Source organism: Dendrobates tinctorius, unplaced genomic scaffold, assembly GCF_039654945.1.
Source record: "Dendrobates tinctorius isolate UK_male_01 unplaced genomic scaffold, ASM3965494v1 ptg000199l, whole genome shotgun sequence".
Lineage (NCBI taxonomy): Eukaryota > Metazoa > Chordata > Amphibia > Anura > Dendrobatidae > Dendrobates > Dendrobates tinctorius.
Window position 1 is genome coordinate 13,170,672 of NW_027361866.1, and position 27,701 is coordinate 13,198,372.

The 27,701-nt window shown below is 45.8% G+C and overlaps 1 protein-coding gene across 1 annotated transcript in view; it reads right to left on the reverse strand.

The window, feature by feature from the left end:
- The window catches only part of RBM44 (RNA binding motif protein 44), a 195,161-nt gene that overhangs the window by 29,163 nt on the left and 138,297 nt on the right, over positions 1-27,701 (reverse strand). The window contains exons 10-13 of the mRNA XM_073553247.1: positions 26,035-26,108; positions 15,349-16,594; positions 12,276-12,406; positions 12,028-12,167 (exon numbers count right to left, since the gene is read on the reverse strand). Coding sequence (XP_073409348.1) covers positions 12,044-12,167; positions 12,276-12,406; positions 15,349-16,594; positions 26,035-26,108 — 1,575 coding nt within the window. The 3' untranslated portion in view covers positions 12,028-12,043. The remainder of the gene's footprint in view (positions 1-12,027; positions 12,168-12,275; positions 12,407-15,348; positions 16,595-26,034; positions 26,109-27,701) is intronic.

Here is a 27,701-nt window from a genome sequence, read left to right on the forward strand (position 1 = left end):
CTCTCCCCATTAATGCATGCTGTTGCATGCACAGAGCTGGTATCTTTGCTAGCAGTGCTGTCTGAGGGTGCTGTTGCCATCAAATGATCGACAACGGCCTTCTTAAAGGATTCCATTGTGAAACCCCTTGGTGACTGCAACAGTAGCGAAGGAAATTTGTCCTTGTACAGTGGGTCTAGAAAGGTGGCCAACCAGTATAGGTTGCTATTGAAAATGTGGATTACGCGAGGGTCTTGGCACAGACAGTCAGATATGAAGTGTGCCCCGTGTGCCAAGCTGCAAAGAGGCAAATGTTCTGTAACCCCTGAAGGAGGAACAATAACCATCCTCTCCTCACACTGACTCTCCTCCTACACCCTCCCCCTCTCTAGCCCACCCATGCTGGACAGACATGAAAGCTGGGGTTGGAATTCCCCTCTATAGCATGAGGTGTCCCCTCGGTACCACTGAAAAAGAAGTCCTCTCCCTCCTCATTTTCATCATCATCTTCATCCCCCAATGTTACTTGATGATATTGGCTGGGCTGGGTAGGATCACCCATTGTGAAATCTTGCTCCATACCCAGCTGCTGGGCACGCAAAGATTCCATTTTTTTTATTCTGCAGCGATTTTTTCAGCAGACATAGCATAGAGATGGTTACGCTGATAATAGCCTGATCACCGCTAACAAGCTTGGTGCAGTACTCAAAGTTATCAAGCACCTCACAAATATCAGCGATACACACCCACTCGACATTTATGTGTCTTGGCTGAGTCTCAGTGTGATGGGCATGTTTAATCTGGTATTCAGAAAGTGCCCTCTGCTGCTCACTTACCCTTGCCAACATATTATATGTGGAGTTCCACCGTGTTGGCAGGTCGCAAATGAGTGTGGTTTGGCAAATTAAATTGCTTTTGAAGCGCTGCAAGACCGGCAACAGTGGTTGAGGAGTGGCGGAAATGGGCACAAATACGGCGCACCTTCTCAAGTAGGTACGGCAAGTCAGGGTATGTTTTTAGAAATTTCTGCACCACTAGGGTCAGCATGTGAGCCATGCATGGCACGTGTACCAGCTACCTGAGCTTTAAAGCCACCATCAGGCTACGCCCATTGTCGCAGACAACCAGACCAGGTTGGAGTTGCAGTGGGGAAAGCCACTGATCGGTCTGTTTTTTTCCTTGCCACTGCTCTGCTGCAGTGTGTGGTGTTTCACCTAAGCAGATCAGCTTCAGCAGAGTGTTTTGCCGATGCGCTGCTGCACAGCTCCCAACTTGGGAGTGATGTGGAGGGTAATTCAGCATAGGATGATGAGGCGGCGGCGGAAGAGGGGAGACTGGACGTATATCATGAGGCGGAAACTCTGATTGAGATTGGGCCTGCTATTCGTGGCATGGGTAGGATATGTGATGGTCCAGTTTGAGACTTTGTCCCACCCTCCACCAGGTTGAGCCAATGTGCAGTGACAGAGATATATCGTCCCTGGCCACAAGTACTTGTCCACGTGTGTTGTAAAATGGACCTTCCCGGTTACGGCGTTGGTGAGAGCACGCTTTAGATTGTTTAAGACATGCTGGTGTAACGCAGGGACAGCACACCGGGAAAAATAGTGCCGGCTTGGAACATGAGTATCGTGGGGCAGCCACAGCCAAAAGATCATGGAAAGAATGTGTCCCCACAAGCCTAAACGGCAACATCTCCACGGCTAGCAACTTGGCAATGTGCGCGTTCAGTATTTGAGCTTGTGGGTGCGTGGCTTGGTATTTACGCCTTTCATACATCTGGGGCACGGAAAATTGGACGCTTTCGTGGGACAAACAAGTGGATGAGCTTGTGGCCTGTGTCTGTGCAACCGCAGCTTGTGAGCAAGAGGTATGATGATCACCTGCTTCCTGCCCAGCCGATTGTAAAGGACGTATCACAGGCGACATGGCAGTCAGGGCTGTGGAGTCGGTAAGCCAAACTTGCGACTCCTCAATTTCCCTTACACCGACTCCAACATAATAGATTGCTTATATTTAAGTGAAAAATTTATTGTCGTACAATGTGAACATCAGACATTTAATCATTTTTATGATACAATCAAGATATTTAGATAGAACATAATATATATTTATTGGAATACAACTTTAGACCACAAAAAACTGTAATAAATTGTAAATCTGTAATACACTATAATATTGTGTGTGTGTGTGTGTGTGTGTGTGTGTGTGTGTGTGTGTGTGTGTGTGTGTGTATCACTACGTAATAAACTATGTAAGTGGCAAAAAACAATTTTCAACAAAAACATTAAAAAAACATTTGTGCAGTCTATGAATTTGTTCTAAGAAATAGAATTGCCTCCATCAGATCCTCCTTCGATGACCTCAAATCTGACCTAATAATTTTAAGGCTAGAGAACAACCTCTCTACACTAACTTGGGTTATAGGCAAAGCCGTAACCACATTGGCAACATCTCTAACAATTTCCAGGTATAAAGGAATTGGCCTCATGCACAGTCAGTTTTGATGAACGGTTGAATTTTTCTATTTCTTTGAGAGAAAGTGAAACATTTTGCTGAAATATGGTCAATCTGCTTGCTATAGGAGACGGAGTGAAATCTTTTTCCTTGCGGCAACGCTTTGCCTGCTCCATGTCATCCAAATACTTGTCAAAGTCAAACTCCTCATCTGATGAGGATGAAGATATGGCAGCAGTAGCACTGTCAGGACCCAAGTCCTCTTGCACCTGGCAGTCCTCCTGTAGGCCACTCATCCTAACTGCTACCTCAGTCAGAGCCTCTTTTCCTTTAGTAAGCTGTTGATCATCATGCAGTATATGATGACTTGGGTCCACATACAGTTGCCTGAAAATTTTTATTTTCCAATAGCTGTGTCTCTCTCCCTTTCATTGAAGCAGAAATGCAGTCTGCGATTAAACCTCCTCTTTGGGACAGGCAAAAAAAATAGCAAGTTCTTCTACTCCCTTATGAAAATGCCAGGAGTTAAATCCTCAGCTTGTAATTTTTAGTGACGGTAAATGGGTGATTAAGCAATTTCTTCAATTCAGCCACCTGTGTCCATTGACCTTCATTTAGGGTTACCTGAGGGTTCGCCATATCTATAAGAAACGGTTTTAGTTCAAGCAATCGCTCAATCATTAAATAAGTGCTGCCCCACCAAGTGGCTTGATCGACAGCTACAGCCATGATTCACACACAGCTTTTTGCGGATCATTTTGCAGTAAAATACAGTGACTCTGGGCATCCCAGCAAAGTCAATGGGTTTCAAGATATGACATTCAGACACTTAGTTTTGGGAGGATTCGTTTTTGGGCTGGAGCATGTCAGTTTGTGTGGCGTTTTTCTAATCTGCTTTTGCTATTGAAAACGTTATCTATGAGCTCAAAAACCTTTCAGGTGATGCGGTTTTTTAAAAAGCTGATCTGCTTTTGCAGCTGAAAAACGAATCCTCAAAAACGCAGCAAAAACGCTGTGTGTGAATGTAGCCTTAGGTCAGGAATAGAACAGCCATTTATAGGAAATTTCATAACTTTCCCAAATTCCTATGAAAAAATATTGAGCACATTCTGCATTGAACTATTGTACCCAATTTATTATATATTTTAGGAGACGGAGTCGGTCCATTTTATACCGACTCCACCAAAATGAGCAGCGACTCCGACTCCACAGCCCTGATGGCAGTGGTTTGACCCGCAGTCGCAGACACCGATTTGGTACCCTGTTGTTCAGCCCACAGACTAGGGTGCTTGGCTGCCATGTATTTCCGCATACTGGTGGTGCTTTGGTTGCCTTTGCCCTGGCCTCTGTTCAGCTTCCTATGGCAAATGCTACAGATCACAACATTTGGTTCAGAAGGACTATCGAAAAAAAATTTCCAGACTGCAACTGAACGCACCCTTGCCTTGACTTGGGGCACAGATGGATTGCTCTTGGCAACAGTTGACACACTTCGCACTCTGCTCAAACAGTAGCCCTTGGTGCCTTTGTTGGTGCTACGTATCCACCTTCATCCTCTGTGCTGCTGTGCTGGCTATGCGTGCCAACAGTCCAGGTCGGATCGGTGGTCTCATCATCGACCACCTCGTCGTCCATGTCATCCTCCTTCGTGCGGATATTGGCGACTGGCCAGATGGCAACTGTGTGTCATCACCATCAGCCTCCGCCTCTTCACCAGTTATATCACGTGAATGAAAGTGTCTTTCTTCTGGCCGTGGGGTTTCAAATATTTGGCCATCATCAACAGACGATACCCCCTCACGTTCCTCTTCAATGTCGTGCGGTGAGAGGCCAGAGGCAATGCAAGGAAATGGATCAAACAGATCCTCGGAGAGACCCAAGGCTGGGGTCAAATGTTTCCTGTGACTCCTGAATGGATGAAGAACTAGGAACAGGCTGAGAATAGGATGGCACAGCGTTATCTGTATGGACAGTAGACTGTTTTGTCATGGACGAGGGTGCTGCTAGAACATTTCATGGAGGCCTTTATCAGCCATCCAAGACAGTATCTGCTCTTGTTCTTCTGGCTTCCAGACCCGTTTATGTTCCAGACCGGGAAATTTCGCCAGGAACCTAGATGTATCAGCCTTCTTCGGTCTCCCAGACTCTGAACCTTGTTGGGCACCAACGACCCCACGACCACGTCCCTGTCCCTTCACAACAGCCTTTTTAGGAATTTTGGATTTTTTTTGCCATAGTTGCAGATGTTCAGATGCAGATATTGGGGAACAAGGAGCAGTTAGTGCTTTGTGGAAGGTAGCACTACAGCCTAGTACTGCTTTGTGTTTTACAAACAGTACCGCAGCAGCAGAAAAAAATTGCCCTGAGGTTTAAGGTGAGATTACGCACCCCAGTCACCACACAAGACAGCGGTGCTGGCTGTGTGTCAGTTGTGCAGTACCGTGCGTGCGTACTATTTGCTGTGAAAACAGCAGCACCACAACAGCACAAAAAAACTGCCCTACAGGGGTAAATGTGACCCCAAAAATAGCTGGGAAAACTGTCACTATTCAGTCCTTGGCCTTATACTTTCAGCTCTGAAAACAGCTTTTGGGTTTTACAGAGGATTTCTGGATGATTTACACAAAAAAAACACAACTCTCCCTAGCAGCTGCTCACACTCTCCCTACACTTGCTGTGTTCTGCATGCAATGTGCAGAAAATGGCGGCGGCAGGGCTTAGAGCCAGGCTATGATGACTTATAGCCTATGATGACGCTGGGCAGCCAGCCAATTATAGTAATGCCGCCCACAACCAAGAAGGCTGTGGCATTACTGTGATTGGCAACTGCTGGGCGGGAGGTCCGAGTAGTGCAAGTCGAGTAGTGAAATACTCGCTGTTCCGAGTATCGCATTACTCGCCGAGTACCAAATAACCACGATTATGCTCGCTCAAAAGGACAGTGGTCAGAATTGTAAAAATTGGCCCGGTCATCAACATGCAAACCACCCTTGGGGGTAAAGGGGTTAATTATGAGTGTCCCACGACGATCTCCCCTATAGAACAGTGACATCGGGTGATGCCAATGCTCTATAGGGCCTCCTGTTATGCACTGATAGGAGATAATGGCTCCTGCAGTGCATCACTGAAGAGGTTACCTGAGTTCATTCTCTCACTTTACGGCAATGCTGCTTGGGAATTTTCTCACACAGCATTGCCGGTGAGAGAATGAATAATAGTGGTTTACCCCCACATATGGAGTATCAGCATACTCAGGGCAAATTGCACAACTTTTGGGGTCCAATTTCTCCTGGTACCCTTAAGAAAATAAAAAATTGGGGGCAAAAATATTTTTGTGGGAAAAAAATAGCTTTTTTTTATTTTTATGACGCTACGTTATAAACTTCTGTGAAGCACTTGGGGATTCAAAGTTCCCACCACATATCTAGAGAAATTCCTGGGGGGGGGGGGGGGGGGGGGGGGGTTGTCTAGTTTCCAAAATGGGGTCACTTGTGGGGGGTTACCACTATTTAGGCACATCAGGGGCTCTCCAAAGGGTTGATAAACTTCTTGAATGTGGTATTGAGAACCTTGAGGGGTATAGTTTTTAGAATGGTGTCATTTTTGGGTATTTTCTATCATATAGACCCCTCAGTGACTTCAAATGTGATGTGGTCCCTAAAAAAAAATGGTGTTGTAAACATGAGAAATCACTGGTCAAACTTCTAAGCCTTATAACTTCCTAACAAAAAAAAAAAAATTTTGGTTCCAAAATTGTGCTGATGTAAACTAAACATGTGGGAAATGTTACTTAAGTTTTTTGTGTGCCATATCTCTGTGATTTAAGGGTAGAAAAATTTTTAAGTTGAAAAATTGCAAAACTTTTAGCCAAATTTCCCTTTTTATCACAAATAAACACCAGTTATATGAATGAAATTTTACAACTAACAAAAAGTACAATATATCACGAGAAAACAATGTCAGAATCACCGGGATCCATGGAAGTGTTCGAGTTATGACCTCATAAAGGGACAGTGGTCAGAATTGTAAAAATTGTCCCAGTAATTAACGTGCAAACCACCCTTGGGGGTAAAATGAACCTGTCAGTTAAACACCACCCCCCATACCTCAGATCCACCAGCAGTACTGTCTGCAAATGTAAATGTCCTGCCTAACAGTCCCTGTATTACATTACACAAACAGATCTTAAGAAAAAAGTATTTTTAAAGTCTGTTTATGAAATGTAAATTGGGCATTGGTGTCCCCAGACTAATTGGACCACTTAAATGTTATCATGCCCCTGTGGGCATAAACCTACAAGCGCCAGCGTCATAGCAAGCGCTATATTTACGTTGGGCATGCATGCGGCTTTTTCCCCGTCACATCACTGATATCTGAAGCTGGGTGTACGCATGATCAAAAGTTTTCTGCACTTCCGATCATGCGCAGTGCCCCTTCCTGAAGCCAGGACGCATTACAGGTTCCCCTTAACTGAGCATTTTAGGAGTCCAGCTAATGCTTATCTAAAAGGTCAGTCCAACTGATGGCTTTCAAAAGAAAACCAGTGTCATCGGGTTTGGGATTTATTTAACCCCTTCCTGACCCAGCCTATTTTGACCTTAATGACCTGGCCATTTTTTGCAATTCTGACCAATGTCCCTTTATGAGGTAATAACTCAGCAACGCTTCAACAGATCCTAGCGATTGAGATTGTTTTTCGTGACATATAGGGCTTCACGTTAGTGGTAAATTTAGGTTGATAATATTTGCGTTTATTTGTGAAAAAAACGGAAATTTGGCGCAAATTTTGCAATTTTCAAGTTTTGCATTTTTATTCTGTTAAACCAGAGAGTTATGTGACAAAATATTTAATAAATAACATTTCCCACATGTCTACTTTACATCAGCACAATTTTGGAAACAAAGTTTTCTTTTGTTATGAAGTTATAAGTGTTAAAAGTTGACCAGCGATTTCTCATTTTTACAACAAAATTTACAAAACCATTTTTATTAGGGACCACATCACATTTGAAGTCACTTTGAGGGGTCTATATGGCAGAAAATACCCAAAAGTGACACCATTCTAAAAACTGCACCGCTCAAGCTACTCAAAACTACATTCAAGATTATTAACCCTTCAGGTGCATCACAGGAACTAAAGCAACGTGGAAGGAAAAAATGGACATTTTAATTTTTCCAACAAACATTTTCTTTTAGCATCAATTTTTTCATTTTCACAAGGGCAAAAGGATAAAATGGATCATAAAAATTGTTGGGCAATTTCTCCTGAGTACACAGAAACCTCATATGAGGTCTTAAACCACCGTTTGGGCGCACGGCAGCGCTCAGAAGGGAAGGAGTGCCATTTGACTTTTTTGAATGGAAAATATGCTGGAATATTTAGTGGTTGCCATGTCACGTTTGGAGAGCCCCTGTGTGCCTAAACATTGGAGCTCCCCCACATGTGACCCCATTTTGGAAACTAGACCCTCCAAGGAACTTATCTAGATGCATAGTGAGCATTTTGAACCCCCAGTTACTTCACAAATTGATACGTAAAAAGAAAGTACTATTTATTTTTGCAAAAATTTTCTTTTAGCCTCAGTTTTTTCATTTTCATATGGACAACAAGATAAAATGGATGCTAAAATTTGTTGGGCAATTTCTCCTGACTACACAGATACCTCATATGTGGTCATAAACCACTGTTTGAGCTCACGGCAGGGACCGTAAGGGAAGGAGCGCCATTTGACTTTGAATGGAAAATTAGCGCCAATCGTTAGTGGACACCATGTCGCGTTTGGAGAGACCCTGTGTGCCTAAACAGTGAAAAAAACCCACAAGTGATAACATTTTGGAAACTAGACCCCTAAGGCTGTGTGCCCACGTAGCGATTTTTAAGCGTTTTTGCCGCGATTTTCGGCACGAAAACGTTTAAAAATCGTGTAACGAACGCCCCCCATGCATTCCTATGGCATTCCGCACATGCTGTGCTAATGCTGCGCTTTTATCCGCGGCGGAATCGCATATAGGAAAAATTCGCAGCATGCTCATTCTTTTGTGCGGAATCGCAAAGAATTGCCGCTATTCCGCACCTATAGGAATATGCATGAGAATCGCTTACTTCCCGCATGTGGCTATGCCCACCATGCGGGAAGTTAAGTGTCTCATGTGCGGTTGGTACCCACGGTGTGGAGGAGAGGAGACTGTCCTCCAGGCCCTGGGTACCATACCCCTGTAAAAAAAAAAAAAAATGAATAAAAATTAAAAAAAATCGGGGTATATTTACCTTCCGGCGTCCGCGCTGCATTCCCGGCCTAAGCGGTCCCAGTAATGCCTTGCGGCACGGTCCTGTGATGACGTGGTCTCGCGAGATCGCTATAGTAACGCGAGACCAATGTTATTCACAGGTCGCGCAAGGCATTACTGGGAACGCTGAGGCCCGGGATGGCAGTGCGGGACGCCGGAAGGTAAATATACCCCGATTTTTTTATTTTTTTTAGCATTTTAACATTCTATCTTTTACTATTGATGCCGCATAGGCGGCCTCAATAGTAAAAACCTGGTCACACTTGTCAAATACTATGTTTGACGAGTGTGACCAACCTATCACTTTCCAAGCGATGCTTCAAATCGCTTGGAAAGTGCTTGAATATCGCACACGAAAATCGCGGAAAAATCGCGATCATAATCGCAGTAAAAAAGCGCAATTTCTGGGAAGGAGTCCGGTTTTTGGTGTGCGTTTTAACACGCAACGTGGGCACATAGCCTTAAGAAACTTATCTAGATGCATAGTGAGTTTTTTTCCTCAAAAAATGATTTTTTTTAGCCCGCAAATTTTTATTTTCACAAGGGTAACAGCAGAAATTGGACCCCAAAAGTTGTTGTACAGTTTGTCCTGAGTACGCTGGTACCCCATATGTGGGGGGGAGAGAACCACTGTTTGGGCACACGTCACGGTTCAGAAGGGAAATAGTGACGTTCTGAAATGCCGACTTGATGTAATGGTCTGCGGGCGTCATGTTACCTTTGCAGAGCCGCTGATGTGCCTAAACAGTAGAAACCCCCTACAAGTGACCCTATTTTGGAAACTACCAGGCCCTGATGGCATTCACCCTCGGGTATTAAGGTAGTTAAGTAATGTGATAGACAGGCCTCTATTCCTTATATTTAAAGACTCTATAGAAACAGGGTCTTTTCCTTTTGATTGGCGGCAAGCAAATGTGGTACCAATATTCAAAAAGGGGTGTAAAAGGGAACCTGGAAACTATAGGCCGGTAAAGCTTAACATCTGTTGTGGGTAAAATTTTTGAAGGGTTTCTAAGGGATACCATTATGGAATATCTCAATGTTAATAAATGTTTAACTCCATAGCAACATGGATTTATGAAGGATCGCTCCTGTCAAACTAACCTGATCAGCTTCTATGAGGATGTAAGCTCTCAAATGGACCAAGGAGAATCATTGGATGTCATTTATCTCGACTTCTCTAAAGTATGTGACACTGTCCCACATAAAAGATTGGTAAGTAAGACGAGAAAGCTTGGGCTAGGGGAAAATGTGTAGATGGGTAGGTAGCTGGCTTAGTGATAGAAAACAAAGAGTGGTTATTAATGGTGCATACTCAGATTGGGCCAGGGTTACTACTAGTGGGGTACCACAGAGTTCTTGTAATGGGCCCCCTACTATTTAATATATTTATTAATGATCTAGTGGATGGCTTACACAGTAAAATATCAGTATTTGCAGATGATACAAAACTATGTAAGGTAGTTAACACAAAGGAGGACAGTTTGCAACTACAGACAGATTTGAGTAAAATGGAGAATTGGGCTGAAAAATGGCAAATGAGGTTTAACACAGATAAGTGTAAGGTTATGCACATGGGAAGGAGAAACAGATGCTATAATTACTTACTAAATGGGAAACTGCTGGGGAAATCAGACATGGAAAAAGATTTAGGCATCTTAGTCAATAAGAAGCTAAATTGGAGTGCCCAGTGTCAGGCAGCTGTCACCAAAGCAAATAGGGTCATGGGATGCATTAGAAGAGGTCTGGGGACACGAGATGAAAACATAATTCTCCCTCTGTACAAATCACTCGTCAGACCACACTTGGAGTATTGGGTGCAATTTTGGACGCCGGTGCTCAAGAAAGACATTACTGAACTTGAAAGGGTTCAAAGGCGGGCTACTAAAATGATAAATGGAGTTGGTTCACTACAGTACCCAGAAAGGTTATCAAAATTAGGTCTATTTACTCTAGAAAAGAGAAGACTTAGGGGAGACCTAATATATATGTACAAGTATATCAGAGGGCAATACAGAGATCTCGCCAATGAACTGTTTGTACCAAGGACTGTGACAAGAACAAGGGGGCATTCTCTTCGTTTGGAGGAAAGAATTTCTGCACCAGCATAGAAGAGGGTTCTTCACGGTAAGAGCAGTGAGGCTCTGGAATTCTCTTCCTGAGGAAGTGGTGATGGCCAACTCACTGAATGAATTTAAGAAAGGAATGGATGCTTTTCTTGTAACAGTATAGAAGGTTACGAATAACAGAATATTATAGGTAGATGGTTGACCCAGCTTAAGGGAAGGAATTTTTTTCCCTATGGAGAAACTTGGCTTCTACTCTGTGGGTTTTTTGCCTTCCCCAGGATCAACAATGCAGAACAGCCGCACTAAAAATAGGCTGAACTAGTTGGACATAAGGTCTTCCTTCAGCCTTCAAAACTATGTTACTATGTTATATGTTACTATGTTCAAAATGTACCTGCAATGAATGAATGAATGAATGAATCTGCGGCCGGCAGATTCGGCGGGCACAGTGCGCATGCGCCTGCCATTTTGCAAGATGGCGGCACCCATGAAGGATCTGGGAGAGACACCAGGACAGACACAGGGACATAGGAGGTACCGGGGGGGGGGGGAGATGCTGACGGCAGCGGCAGATCGTCGCCGTCAGCTGGTGGTCGATCTACCCTCCACCGACTGGCGGTCGGTTCGAGGTCTCCAGCCATGGCCGATGCTATTGCAGCATTGGCCATGGCTGGATTGTAATATTTCACCAAATTTCATTAGTGAAATATTACAATTGCTCCGATTGGCTGTTTCACTTTTAAAAGCGAATCAGAGCGATTGTAGCCATGGGGGGGGGGGGCCGCTAAGCCACCCCTCCTGGGGTGAAGCACAAAGAATCCTGTACCTGCAGGTTCGGGTGACCTTTCAGTGACCCCGGTCACCCGACCCGCAGGAGGGCAATCAATTCATGTCGCTACATAGGCGTCATAGGTCGGATTGGCACGACTTTTCATGACGCCTACGCGGGAAGGGGTTAATAATGGAAGCAGTTTGTATAATGACATTTTTTGACAGTCACTTTAAAACCATGTCCTGTTTTTAGGTCCAGGATAAAGCTAGTTATTTCCTCCTGTTCATCTTACTTGTAGAAAGGTAAGTAGCAATTAGGCATCATAAGCAATATGGTTTTAAATATAAATGCACCAATGGAACAAGATGGAATAAGCGTTCCCAGCGGATGTTCTCCTGTAACAGACAGTAAATTGTAGTCCCAACACGATTTTGTGTTCCAAGCAAATCTTGTCAAACAAACCTGCTATGTAAATTTTTCATGCTGGAGGATTATTTCCTGCTAATTTAGAAGATACTGCAAATATAATTTCTGGAATGGTCAAACCACCAAAGCTTCCTCTGTTGCACCATACTTCTTCCAATGCTTTAACAATCTGTTCTCTGAAAGTAAAAACAAGAACAATACAAAATAACAAAAAAAAAAAAAAAAAAAAAAAAGCATGAAAAAATGATTTCTAATAATTTATCAACCAAGCATTGATTACTCACCTAGTAGCATCTTTATGCAGCTCTCCAAGATGTTTTATAACTCTTTTGAACTGGGAGAAATTTAACTGATTAGGAATTATAACGATCGGTAGCTCAGATGAGGTGTCTAGTTTTGGGTAAACTCCCCAATCCTTTGGATAAGAAAAAATAAAAATAAATCATTTATAAAAAAGTAAAGCATAAGTAGATCACAGAACAAACAAAACCGCACACTAAAAGTGATGTGTAAAAGAAGTTACACTAGTATCTTTGGTGAATTTTCAGAGTGAGCCATATAAGGCTACTCTCACACTTCAGGCTTTCTGAATACGGCGTCATGCGTGAAAATGTGCAAAACCGGATCCGGCGATATGAGTCTCCAGATCCGTTTTTCCCCCAATGACTTACATTGGTGCTGCATAGACACACGGCGTGTCCAGCTTTTGCAAGATACGGCAAAAAGTGACGGTGCAGCGTTCGGAAAAAACGTTACATGTAACATTCTTTTTTTTCTGTGCCGGACCGCTTTTTTAAACAGTGCATGCCTGGTAGATTTTCTCTGGCATGAATGTTAACCCTGTAAGCGGCGCAAAATCAATCTCTCTCTCTTCCTATAACTTTAAATTTCAAACATTGCTGACTGAAACAAATCAGTCAAAACAAAGGATCCGGTGCATCCGTTTGTTCTCAAACGGAAAAGGATCCGTTTTTTTTCTTTGCCGAATTGTGGCTGACGTAAAAAAAACTGAAGTGTGAAAGTAGCCTAAGGCTATAGTTTCATGCTAGCGCATGCATGGAGGAGCTGCGGAGGGATGCGGACTTCCTCCGGTGAGCTCCGCCTCCGTCAGCATGCGGCCTGCGTACCCTATTTTTAGCATTAGGTACGCAGGCGACCGCAACAAAATCCAACACGTTGCGTTCGGCATACTGTCAAAACGACGCATGCGGAGGCATCCACATACATCAGCACGGCTAAAGATAGGGTACGCAGGCCGCATGCCGACTGAGCTGACTGGAGGAGGTGCAGCCGTGGCGGAGCTTCAAGGAGGAAGTCCACATCTCCTCCATACGCTAGTGTGAAACCAGCCTAAGAAATGGAGTATGCAGAGTACCACTATATCTGAGCAGTATCCTTAATTTTTCACTAGTCTTTGCCCCTTTCAAAGGCTCCATGTCTAATCGTCAGTTTTCCCTGAGCTCAGCTTCTGGGCGGGGGCGCTAGCTGCTATGATGGTTCCCATTTATAGCACACACAGAAAAGTAGATCCTGCTCCACCATCTCTTCCCCTCACTCAGAAAGAGCATGAAGAACATTACACAGCAGTGATAGCTGTAATGATCAGTGTTGCTGTAAATCCGGGGTCAGGTAGTAGAACACTTAATAGAAGCAGCAGCAGAGTACTGTATCTAGCAGCTCCCTCCACCCCTCTCCATAGACATTGGGTGTCAACTTTCAAGGGTTAAATTTCAGAATGATTTTTGACAACACACAGTAAATGAAAACTTAGCATTATACAGACTAAGTCCAACAAAGTTTCTTTCTTGTACCTTTGTGTCATTTTCCATCTACTCCTTACCCTTTGTGCAGCCAGCTTCACATAAACCCCTTCCTCTCGCGTGCTCCTGATTAGACCAACCCTTTAAGTTATCATCAAGCTAATGTAACTGCAGAATTACTCTTATGCCTCTGCGCACTCTGCTCCAGAACAGTTCTCTGCCTGAACAATTTACCATAATCTTCTGACAACTTCATCAGCATACTACATGTTTGTGTTTACATCAGTCCATTAGAGCTGGTTATAGCAGAGATCAACAACCTTTCAATTTTCCAAATGGCAGTGTTGAGCCGTGTTTATGTGTCCTGCGAATAGATCAGTTTTGTGAAACTGCAAATGCCACTATTGATGCACATGTCAAAAGATAAACCTCTGTCATATGCATCAATTGAGAGGTACTTGCAGATTCACATCACTGGTCTCTCACCAAATTGACACAGCTTTATCTCTATAAAAGGCCCCATTCTGCAGTATATCCTGTCACCTGTAGACCTAGCCCCCCCACACATCCTCCTGCAGTATTTCTCGTTTTTCATCCCCTCAATAGAGAGCCTCCTCCTGCAGTCTCTCCTCAGCCCCCTGTATACAACTCTACCAACATCATTTCTTCTCCAAGTCCCTGTATACAGCCCCATCCTACACTACATCCGCACCTCTTAATTACCAGCACACTGCTGCTTTTTGGTATATGCACTATAATGAAGGAGGCTCAGATATTCCCATACCTCACACACAGTACAGGCTCCATTCTAGACACATCCCAGGCACAGCTTTGCTAGCAGCGGAGAAAGACTGCGCATTATCGCCAGGACCACCTGAACTATTATAGGATAGCTCCAAATGGCAACCAAAGGCTAAATAGAGCCTGGTGTCTCAACCTTACATGTGCAAAACAGGGCATGCTTCAAAATAGGTTACATTAACACAAATTAATATACGGCGTGTGTACATTATTATAAGACCACATTGTGATTGGACTAACCCTTTAACCTATTCTGTCAGTGAGCTAAAACGGTCTTGGCTGAAAATGCCTGTTAGAATTAGGAGACATTGATCAGAGCATGAGGGGCAGGAGTCTATACAATACAATGTAATGTAATAGAATATATTTTTTCTTTCTTCTTTTATTTTACAATTTAAATGTTGGGAATTAAAGGGGTTCCAGGTTTATAAAAAAAAAAAAAAAAAACATAAAAAACACACAACTTCATTTTCACCATGGTTCCTGGGTCCAGAGAGGTCTTTGCCACTGCTCTTGGCGACTGTTATTGTCTACAGCACTGACTTCACACTGACGTTGCAGCAAAGTGTGCATAAAACTATTAGCTCTCACACTAAAACTAATGCAGACAAAGCTGACAAGGCAACCCACATCCTTTTGCATGACTATACCAGCCAACAATTGTGCTTCAAAAATTGACAGCTTAAGACCCAAATGGGGCTCTGAAGCCACTACATGAGGAAGGAGGATTCAACTATGGCAGCAGGCAGACCGTTAAATATGCTACAGATGTCTTAACACTTCATTGGAGCTTTACCATTTTTCCAGGTGGCAGAGAACCTTTTTGCAGGGATGAGACACTTGAGCTTGCTTTAGCCTGTTTTGCAGAAACTATCAAGACTTTAGAGTTGGAATTGTTATTTTCAGATAGCTTATTGGCTGAAGGTATTGTGACACTGGGCGGAACAAATGTTGGAGATCTTAAAGGAGCTGCAGTTTTGACGTTTGCGGGTCCAGAGATATTTTTCTGCTCATCACAAGAGAAGAAACTATCACTGACAGAAGTTTCTACATCAAGAATGCCTGGTGTAGTAACGGACACAGACATTTTGAGTGAATCGTCTTGAGATGCAGTTTCTGAATGGTTAGGTTTTGCACAGCTGGATGCAGTAAACGATATCTCTTCACTGACAGAGTTCACTGTAGCAGGTTTATTGTCCATAATCTTTACATCAGTGTCGCTTTTTAATGGCTCGGTTTTGTCAGTAGGGATTTGTACCTGGTTTAGTACAACAGGACGCAAAGTTCCAGAATTGCTTTGATGATTGCCATGAATGGGTTTCACTGGTTTTGCACGTACAGGACTGCCATGATCTTTACCAAACCGATTATTTGCATAAGGTTTCTTGCCAATAAAGCTAAAAGGATGCGACACGGGAGGCATAGGAGGATGCGACACGGCAGGCATAGGAGGATGCGACACGGCAGGCATAGGAGGATGCGACACGGCAGGCATAGGAGGATGCGACACGGCAGGCATAGGAGGATGGTTAGGCAATTTATACAAAGTATAAGAATAAGGAACATACATACAATTTGGCATATTGTTATTAAATTCTGAGTAAGAATAACGCGCCGGCAACATCCACTGGTGATTGGGAGTGATAGAGTTACAAAAGCCAAATGTATTGGATGGTGGGGTAACTGGAGGCCTTAGGTTTGTATTCATGTGAGGATAACCTTTGTTGCTTGGCATATTTACATGTGGATTTGTCACATTGCCGCAAACTGGTGCAGCCTGGGTCCAATCACACTGGTATGAGTCACTCTTCGATATCGGTGAGCCCGAACCTTCTTGGGCCTCAAACATGTCACATCTACCTTTTCCATCTTGTGGGATCTCTCCAGAAACAGATTTTATTTTTTGAAAAGCAAGAGCAAGATTGTAATTGGGAGTCTTGATGACGCGAACCTTTAATTTTTTCCCAAAAAACATCTTTCCATCCATTTCTTTTATGACAGCTTCTGCTTCTTCTGACTTACTAAAAGTCAGTACTGCATAACTAGAGGATGAGGAAAAAAAAAAAATTTTTTAAATGTAAAACATCAGATATATAAAGCATTTTTATGGAACGCTGTATATTATGTCATTTTGGACAAGCTTTCTTTTTTTTCTTCCTTAAGAACCTTTTATTGATCAGAGTAGGTAATTCTTAAATAACCAAACAACTTTTAGAGATTTTGCATACACTATTGTTTAACGGCCCTAGACAGAGACATCACTATATCTATATATAGGTGTATATAACAGGATTTTTTGGGTTGCTTACCGTAAAATCTGTTTCTCGGAGCCTTCATTGGGGGACACAGAGACCATGGGTGTATGCTGCTGCCACTAGGAGGCTGACACTATGCACAAAAAAGGTTAGCTCCTCCTCCGCAGTGTACACCCCACCGACCGGCAGGGAATTCCTCAGTTAGTGAGAAAGCAGTAGGAGAAGTAACAGAATAGATTGAAAACAGCACAAACAACTCAACTGTAACCAACCAAAGTAAGAACAGGAGCTGTAGAACATGGGAGGGTGATGTCCCCCAATGAAGGCTCCGAGAAACAGATTTTACGGTAAGCAACCCAAAAAATCCTGTTTTCTCGTTCGCCTTATTGGGGGACACAGACCATGGGATGTCCCAAAGCAGTCCCTGGGGTGGGAAACAAACTTCCATCAGGCCAGTGGACTCACCACCGCTGCCTGCAGGATCCTTCTACCTAAGCTGGCGTCTGCCGAAGCGTAGGTGTGGACCTTGTAGAATTTCACAAACGTGTGAACCGATGACCGGGTTGCAGCTTTGCAAAGCTGCAGCGCGGAGGCTCTGTGGCGTACCGCCCAGGAAGCACCCACTGCCCGGGTAGAGTGCGCTCTGATCCCCGGAGGGGCCACACGATGCTTAACCCGGTAGGCCTCCAAAATCGCCGATCTGATCCAGCGAGCAATAGTAGCTTTGGAAGCCGGGTGACCCTTCCGCGCCCCATCTGGAATGATGAAAAGAGAGTCTGTCTTTCGCAAGGAAGTCGTCCTAGACACATAGACTCTCATCGCCCTGACCAGGTCCAGCTTGTTCAGGGACCGCTCCCGAGGGTGAGTTGGACTCGGACAGAAGGACGGCAGAACAATATCCTCATTGAGGTGAAAGGAGGAAACCACCTTCGGAAGAAAAGAGGGCGGAGGCCGTAGAACTACCTTGTCCTGGTGAAGTACCAAGAAAGGAGAGCGGCAAGAAAGAGACGCTAATTCCGACACGCGCCGGATGGAAGTGATGGTCACCAGAAAAGCTACCTTCCAAGAAAGAAGAGAAAGGGAAACATCCCTGAGAGGTTCAAAAGGAGAACCTTGCAGAACCTCAAGAACCAAATTAAGATCCCATGGATCCACGGGTGCTCGGTACGGAGGAGCCGTGTGAGCCACGCCCTGAAGAAAGGTTTTGACCTGAGGGCGGGAGGCCAACGTCTTCTGAAATAAAATTGACAGTGCCGAAACCTGACCCTTCAAGGAACCTAGAGCAAGCCCCGCATCCAGCCCTGCCTGAAGAAACGCCAGAACGGAAGGGAGCGAAAAGCACATGGGCGCGATGTTATTGGCCTTACACCAAGTGAAATAGGCCTTCCAAGTACGGTAATAAATTTTGGAAGACGATGGCTTCCTGGCTCGGATCATAGTAAGAATTACTCGACCGGAGAAACCTGCTCGTTTCAAAACCTCGGTCTCAACAGCCACACCGTTAAATTGAGCGGCCGAGATTTGGGGTGGCAAATCGGACCTTGAGACAGCAGATCTGCCCTGTCTGGAAGCTTCCAGGGGGCGTCCGCGAGAAGGTTGACGATGTCCGCGAACCAAGCCCTTCTGGGCCAATTCGGGGCGATGAGAATGACTGGAATCCCTTCTGCTTTGATCTTCTTCAGCAGCTTGGGGAGAAGAGGCAGGGGAGGGAACAGATAGGGGAGCTCGAACTGCGACCAAGGAATGGCCAGAGCGTCGGCGCCCACTGCGAGAGGATCTCGAGCTCTGGACACAAACTGTGGGACTTTCCTGTTGAGGCGAGAAACTAGCAGATCTACATCCGGGGTTCCCCAACGACAGCAAAGCTGAAGAAATACCTCCGGATGCAGGGACCACTCTCCTGCCGCAAGACCCTCGCGGCTGAGAAAGTCGGCGGCCCAGTTGTCTACGCCGGGAATGTGTACCGCGGAGATTGTCGGTACCGAAATCTCTGCCCACTGAAGGATCTTGGACACTTCCGCCAGGGCTGAGACACTCCGAGTCCCTCCTTGGCGGTTGACATATGCCACCGCTGTGGCATTGTCTGTCTGAATCCGGACAGGCAGGCCCCTGAGGAGCCTCTCCCAGTGGACGAGAGCCAGATGGATCGCTCGTATCTCTAGGACGTTGATCGGCAGAGCTGATTCCGGAGTCGACCAACGACCCTGAACAGTGTGATTGCGGAACACTGCACCCCAGCATCCGTTGTTACAATCTGCCAGTGAATGGGAAGAAAAGACCGCCCCAAGAGGATGAGAGGTGACGTCAACCACCAGTTGAGTGACCGCTTGATCCGGCGTGAAAGCCGAACAGGGCGATCCAGGGACAGAGCCGACCTGTTCCACCTCGACAGAATGGCGTGTTGGAGAGGTCTGGTGTGAAATTGGGCAAAGGGAACTGCATCTATCGCCGCCACCATCTTTCCCAGGACCCTCATGGTTGTTCGGAGGGACGGAAATCGTGTGGTCTGCAGCGATCGTACATCCTGCTGCAGGGAGAGAATCTTCTCTTGTGCGAGAAAGACCCTTGACAGACAAGTGTCGAACAGGAGACCCAGGAACACAAGACGTTGAGTAGGAACCAGACAGGACTTTTTCCTGTTGACGATCCACCCAAAATTGGAAAGGGTGTCTAGGACGATCGTCAAACTTAGGCGAGCCTGTTGAAGAGGGAGCTTTGATCAGAATATCGTCGAGGTACGGAAAAAGAACGAGACCTCTGATCCTCAACAAGGCCATCAACGCAGCCATGATCTTCGTGAAGACTCTGGGACCGGTGGCGAGACCAAAGGGCAGCGCGACGAACTGGTAATGTTCCTTGCGAACCGCAAAACGCAGGAACTTCTGATGTCCGGAGAATATGGGAACATGTAGATAGGCATCTTGGATGTCTATTGAACACATGCATTCCTGCTCCTCCATGGAAGCGATTACCGAACGAACCGACTCCATCCGGAAGTGGCGAAGACGGACTCTCTTGTTGAGCAGCTTGAGATCCAAGATGGTTCGGACCGCCCCGTCTTTTTTCGGCACGACAACTAGGTTTGAATAAAACCCTGTAAACCGCTCCGCTTCGGGAACGGGCACAATCACCCCGGCACTGAGGAGAGAGTTGATGGCCGTAACGAACCCCGGGATCAAAGCTGGATCTTTTGGAGGACGGGATTCAAAGAAACGATCCCGCGGACGAGAGACGAACTCTATCTTGTATACTGACGATACAACCTCCCTGACCCAAGCGTCCTCTACTGAGGCCAGCCAGACGTCCTTGAAGAACAAGAGTCGACCTCCCAGTTGGAATGGACCCTCTGGAGTCCGAGGATAGTCATGCTGATGTGGACCGTCCAGATCTGGATCGTCTGCCCTGTGAAGAGTGGGATCGCCAGGAGGGAGTGGGTCTGAAGGAAACCTTCTTCCTATCTTGGCGTGCCTGCGGTCTTTGTTGGTTGGAGGATGTCTCCGCCGTAATGAAACGGCGGAAAGCCCGAAAGGGTCGAAACTGACGCATTAGAGGAGGTCTGCGAGGTTTGGACTGAAGGAGGAGGGAACTCGTGCCTCCGGTGGCATCCTTAATAATCTGATCCAATTGGGAACCAAAGAGGTGCACTCCCTGAAAAGGCAGATTAGTAAGAGACTTTTTAGAAGACAAGTCCGCCTGCCAGGCCTTGAGCCAAATTATACGTCGGATTGCCACAACGTTGCTTGACGCCTGAACTGCACAGGATGCAGCATCCAAAGAAGCAGAAAGCAGATAATCCCCTACATGGGAAATCTGATTGGCGAGATCGGCCAATCGATCTGGTTGTGCTTTCTCTAGGATGCCCTGACGAAGATCCTCTGCCCAAGTAGCTATGGCCTTTGCTGCCCAAGATGAAGCAAAGATTGGGCATACCGCCGTCGAAGCCGCTTTGAAGGCAGACTTCGCTAGGGATTCTATAATCCTATCATTAGAATCCTTGAGAGACGCCACACCTGAAAGCGGGAGAACCATGTTATTAGAAAGTCTGGACACGGGCGGGTCCACCGAGGGAGAGGCAGACCAGTTGTCCGTGAGCTCTTTAGCAAAACGGGTACAGTACGCCGAGACGCTTTCCTCTTTGAAAGCGTCTGGTCGGATCTTCTCTTTCCCTGGTAAAAATCTTTCCAAACTCGGAATGAAAGGGAAATACCCTGGATGGCGTTTCCTCCCGTCTGAACGAAACCTCCTGATCTGAGGATTTCGCAGGGGAGTCAGAGATTTCGAAGGTGTGGTTAATCGCCGCAATGAGGTTCTGTACTGTAACCTTCATGTCCGCGTCCTGGCCAGATTCCAGCTCTACAATCCCTTCAGAAGACATATCTGAGAGCGCTTCACCTGACTCGGGTGAGGAGGCACGGGAGGGCGACTGTTGGGAAGAACTAGGTGCAGATGAGGAGAGGATTCCGGCCGGAGATCCTGCCTAGGCCTTTTGCGGCTTCTGCCAGCTGGCTCAGATGGAGCGTCCTGTGACCTGCTGGACCCTGCAGAAGTGTCCCGGGCAACCTATCAAGAACGGCCACTAGGGACTGAGACACCCTGGTGAGGTCTGCCACAGATTGTGAAAGAGACGAGGCCCAGCCAGGAATGGGTGGTTCGCTTTCACGTGGCGCAATAGGTGGTTCCTGGACGGGGTCATGCTGAACGGGATTGCTGCAGTCCAGGCAGATGGGGGTAGGCTGACCTGAGGGAAGCTTGCGATTGCAAGAGGAGCATGCGAAGAACTGGACTAGGGTGCCCGTGGGAACTGGCGGACGGCCACGATCAGACTTAGAATTAGACATGGTGAAGGAAGAGAAGATGAAAACCTGCGGAAATGCAGGGGACAGAAAGGCAGAGTAGGGTGTCAGTCTGCAGTTGCAGAAGTACTCACGGTCTGGTGACCCCGAAAGAGATGATTTAGGCTCTTGCAACTGGCCAGGAACCGACAGGGAGCGCTGGCCTCTGCTTTAGTCTCCGGCTGTCAGGCTGCAAAGATGGCGACAGCCCGATATGAGGAAGAGAAAGCGTGGTTTCAGTGGAGGAAGAAAGGCGGAGCTAGTCGCCTTCACCAGAGAGAAAATCCGCCCCCCCCCTTCCCAGCCACAAGCCTGAAGGGGCGGTGGGAGGGCTCAGGAACTGGCCGACCTATGAGAGTGAACGGGGGCGTGGCCGCAACGGGCGCGAAGGCCCAAACTGAAGCCGGGGACTAAATTTAACACGGCGGCCGCCTGTTAGCGCGGGGCGGCGCGGAAGAGCAGCGGCGCAGCCGCGCCCGCCCCTAAAGAAGACGCCGCCATAGTCCTGCTCCCAGAGGTAACCCTCTCCAAGATACCGGCGGTGGGGTGAAGAGGGCCCGCACCGCAGCTGAGGCAAAAAGGGATCCGGGAGGCGCCGATAACCTGCGGCGCTACTTCGGCGCCGCATCCAGGTGTCTTTGTGGTTTCCTGAGCCGCCCAATAAAGGTACCTCTGTATCCCACGCTGTCTGTCTCCGTCTTCGCGCCTCGTCCAACCGACAGGCTCTGGTGGGCGAGTGGGTGGGAGGCAGGGGGCAAGGACCATCCGTTTTCGCTTGCACGTCACCTGTGCTGAGCCCGTGGTCCGCCCGGAGAACTATGAGTATACGGGGTGGCAGTACACGCCGTACTCATAGCCTCTTTGTGGGAGTACAGATGTGACTGTTCACACTGTATCCCTCCTAATACCTGAAAAGGAACGACGCACGTCGAGGTAGATATGGGTCCAATGAAGGACCCGTGTCCACCTCCTACTGACACTAAGCTAAACTGAGGAATTCCCTGCCGGTCGGTGGGGTGTACACTGCGGAGGAGGAGCTAACCTTTTTTGTGCATAGTGTCAGCCTCCTAGTGGCAGCAGCATACACCCATGGTCTCTGTGTCCCCCAATAAGGCGAACGAGAAATAAGGTTTATTCCCACCCTGTTTTTTAGTCTTTTACATTTTTGTATATTCTTTTAAATATCTAATATATAAAGCTCAATTGTGTGTGTGTGTGTGTGTGTGTGTGTGTGTGTGTGTGTGTGTGTGTGTGTGTGTGTATGTATGTATGTATGTATGTATGTATGTATGTATGTCCGGGATTGGCATCCGCACCGTCACAACTACAGCCACAAAATTTGGCACAGACACACGTCTGGACCCCGAGAGTTTCCTAGGCTATGTGTGAGGCGAAATTTTAACCCTGCGGGTTCCAATTCACCAAACAATTTTGCCCTTATCTACATAATGGGGAAAAAGTGTGTGTGTATCAAACCCCGCCCCTCATTATGTCATAATGGCTGCCATGGCGACGCTGATGTCATCATAGGTTGCAAGCCCCGCCGCTCATTATGATGTCATAATGGTTGACTATGGGATGGAGGATGTGTGATGGGTATATGGGCACTGGACTATGGGATGGAGGATATGTATGACGGGTATATGGGCACGGGACTATGGGATGGCGGATATGTATGATGGGTATATGGGCACGGGACTATGGGATGGAGGATATGTATGATAGGTATATGGGCATGGGACTATGAGATGAAGGATGTGTGATGGGTATATGGGCACTCGACTATGGGGTGGCAAATGTCATGATCTCAGTGCAGGTTTGACTCGCACACGCATTTCTGGGGTTAAAAGGTTGTGATCCCGGTGTAGGCTTACCTGCACACCTGCGGCTATGATTGTGGCCTCTCCCTGGTTCTGGGAGAAGCTTCTTATAGCCTCAGGACGCTCCCATCCCCGTCAGTTATACTTTCGCCCTTGGCATTGTGTGGTGGCCCCGGAGTGTTTGTGTGCTGTGTTCTGGTTGCTTGATACTCTGTGTACGACTGTCTGTTCTCTGGATATTGCTTTGGATTCTGCTTGGTACCTTCTATGTCTGTTTGGTTTTGACTTCTGCTTGGCCCTGACTATCCATTCTGTCTCATCCCTGGTGCTTTACTGATATCTCTGTGTATGACCTCCGTTTTGCCTGACTCTGATTATTTCTGTATAGTGTCCTGCCATTTCTGAAAGCAGGACGCTAAGCCCCGCCCCCTTGCAGTCACATGACCGTAGGTCCTGTGACTGCTTGCTAAACTTCAGCATCCACAGGTCCTGTGTATCTGTACTTTCCAGCTGTACCTGACCCCGGGCCCCCCTACAGTGCGGGTGAGCCCCTGCTCAGCGGAGGCTGCACGCAGTCGCTGGCAGGATCCTGACAGCGAATATGTATGATGGGTATATGGGCATGGGACTATGGGATGGAGGATGTGTGATAGGTATATGGGCACTCGACTATGGGATGGAGGATATGTATGATGGGTATATGGGCACGGGCCTATGGGATTGTGACTATGGGATGGAGGATAATTATAATTTGCTATAACTAACCACAGTTAGTTACTATGCCCGGGCAGCGCCGGGTTCTTCAGCTAGTGTATCAATAAAAATCAATTTTTTAAGAAACCTTTGCTGTAATCTCTCTATGTCCTGAGGTGATTGGATAGAGAATAGAAGGGGAATAGTTATCTTGTAAGGCCAGGTTCACATAGCGTTAATGCAGTCAGTTCAACGCATAGTGTTGACGGACTGCGTTAACGCCACTCCCTAACACGATCGCCTTATGCGATCCCGCTAGCGCAGATGCTCCATCTGCGCTAGCAGTGACGGACCCTCGAACGCTGCAGACCACGTCCGAGGGTCCGTCAGAGAATGCCGCTTATGACATGCGTTAGCGATGCGCTACATTACTGTCGTCTATGGGTGCGTTAACGCATCCTTTACATAGCGTTATTGCCACTATTTAACGGATGCGTTAAACGCACACCCCCCCCCCCCCAACGCAATGTGGACCCAGCCTTAGTGATTCTCTACAGCACATACAGCTCTGGCAAAAATCAAGAGACCACTTCAAAATGTTCAGTTTGTCGGATTTTTCTCTTTATAGGTATATTTTTGAGTAAAATGTAAATTGTTCTTTTAGTCTACAAACTACTGACATGTCTCCGAATTTCCAAGCACTAAATTTTGTTTTGTTTTTTTCTGAAAAGGGGAAATGGTCAAAATTAGAAAAAAAAACCCCAGTGCTTTCAAACCTCAAATAATGCGAAGAAAACAAGTTCATAATCATTTAGAAACAACAACACTTCAGTAAGAGTTCAGAAATCTATATTTTGTGGAATATCCATGTTTTTTAAAAACTTTCATGCGTCTTGGCATGCTTTCCACCAGTCTTTCACACTGCTTCTGGCACACAACTTTAAGCAGTTCTTCTTTGTTTGATGGCTTGTGACTATCCATCATCCTCTCGATTATATTCCAAAGGTTTTCAATGGTGTTCAGGTCTGGAGAATGGGCTGTCCGTGACAGGGATTTGATGTGTTGGTCTCTTAAGTTTTGCCAGAGCTGTATATTATACACACATTTACAACATGCACATGTCGCACAGATCGCGCACGTGTACACACGCGTCTCTGCTACATGTAAATACACAGCACTGCATGCAAATTTTTTTTGCCCTAAAGAAGTCATTAGCACTTAAAAACGCACAGTGTTTTCTCAGTCTGATGACCCACTGGACCTGCAGCAGCTGGATTGACATACATTTGGAAAATTGTGTATATACAACCAAATCAGGTTAGCATTACCTTGTTTTAAACATCCTTATATCCCCTCCCTGGTTAAGACCCTATTGCACGGTTTTTCTCCTAGTTTCTCCTTGTAATACATTTGGCTTAGTGCTCCCATGCAATATCCACAGGATGTCTAATGTATAGTACATGAGGGCACACCCAATGTCATCAGTGTAGAGGTGGCCAGAATTCTCCTACAAATCAATAGGAATTCCGAGCACCACTCTGCTCACAGCAGCGTACAAAGGGCTGCGTTCAAGATAAATGCAGGACGCATTGGTAGGACTCCACATATGTAGTAGTTTTTGACTGTCCTAAAGTTAGAAAATGAAATCTACACTTCCTATGTGAAGGAAATACACCTATATTTGAGCAGTTTCTGGCATACAGCTTAATAAATCTGTCTAAAAGCACAACTCCTTGTACACCGCAGCCACTTTTTCAACTTTGTCTATGACAACAAAGAAATTGTGACTTTGGGCAAATTTTGACTTTGTGGGCTTTGTTTAACCAAAATAAATGGGTGTAAACTGCTTTGATAAATCTGGGCCACTATAGCAAAACCATACCTGCAAGTCAAAGATGATTCTTCAAGGAAAACATTCAGCACATGGTATTTTTGAAAGACTTCAACGAGCTGAATCTGCAAAGTAATATATTCAATAGAAATGCTTACAATTAATTACATTTACAGTTATATTACCAGAGATTGCCCAGCAGCCTTTTTAGCAAGCAAAAAAATAGTTAGCTGCTGCTTAGAAGCTTCCACCATGGAAACAGAGGCCTATACACATTTTTACATGCAAGTCCCACCGATTTCACACTGTGCTCCAGATCCCAAGCTGAAGATAAAATTTTTTAATTGCAAATGTAGTGTTTATCAGACTGCCCTGACACTGGAACATAGTGCAGTTATTTATCCCATCTTCACGCCCGCTATGCCCATTATAAAGTGAAGGCAAATTAACAGAGCCAGCATAGTAACAAATGCAGATGACAGCATACATTTTTTTTTTATTATTACATGTGGCAAAGAGGGGTCTATACCAAGGTGACAAGTGTTGATTAAACTGGACTACTGAATTTGGGTTAAAAAGTAGAAAGAAAAAAAAATACTACCCAAAAAACAAAAACATGCTTGTTTAAACAAAAAGTACATGCTGCTAGCTGCATCCAGGTTTGGACTGAACAAAACTATTATCTGGCTATCCATAAAGGAATTTTACAAAGGTGCACCTGCTGTATAATGGCCATGTCTGACCGTACAGGAACATGGTCTGATCATACCACAGCTCCTGGGCAGGGGAGGATGCAAAAGAGTATACAGACAGGACAGCATGGGAATGCAGCTGATTATGTGAAGTAAAGCTTTTTCTGCTTGTTTTTATACAGGATGCTCTAATGTCTGTATACTCTTGTATGTTCTCCCCTGCCCAGGAGCTGGGGTATGATCAGACCATGTTCCTGTACGGTTAGACACGGCCATTACACAGTACACAGCAGGGACACATTTATAAGAATCTCTCAGCAAAGGAACTTTTTTCTTTAAACATCCAAATCATAGCTTATTTTTATTCAAAGATCTATTTAACATGTACCGTATTTTGCTGACCATTAGATGCATCCAAAACCTCAGGTACGAAAATTTGTTTTAAATAAAATGGTGGTGCATCTTATAGTCCCATTTTATAGTAGCTTTTCAGGGGAGTCAACGGCAGTGGAGTGGGGTCACAGGAGGCAGGATCGCTCCTTCAGGAGGCCAGCAGTGGATGATGCTGAGGACCCTGGACTCGGAGTTGGGGGGGGATGTCCCATCGCTGCGAGCCCTAGCATCTCCTAAAAGGTCAGGGCTGTGCAAAGTCCCCTTCCCACTGATTTCTCTGCTGTGGGCAGAAAATGGCAACCATAGGTGGCACATTGGCAGATTTATATCTACCAGCACAGGGGTCCACAGAATGGCCCCACTCCTGCCAACAGCCTCCTGAAGCAGCGACCCCTCTTCCTTAGACACCGCCACCCCAGTAAGCTACTGTAAAATGGGACTAATATTCCCCACCACTTTGTTTTGCCCTATTTTCCTCCCCAAAATTAATTGACAGGTAAAATCCGTGTTCAGTGAAGACAGATTTTCCTATTACTGATACTAGATGACAGGTGATGCACATAAAGTTCTATGGAGAACTGTAACTGTGGCTTCTTGCAGCAGAATGCCTGTGCAGCCTCCCTCCTTCATAGA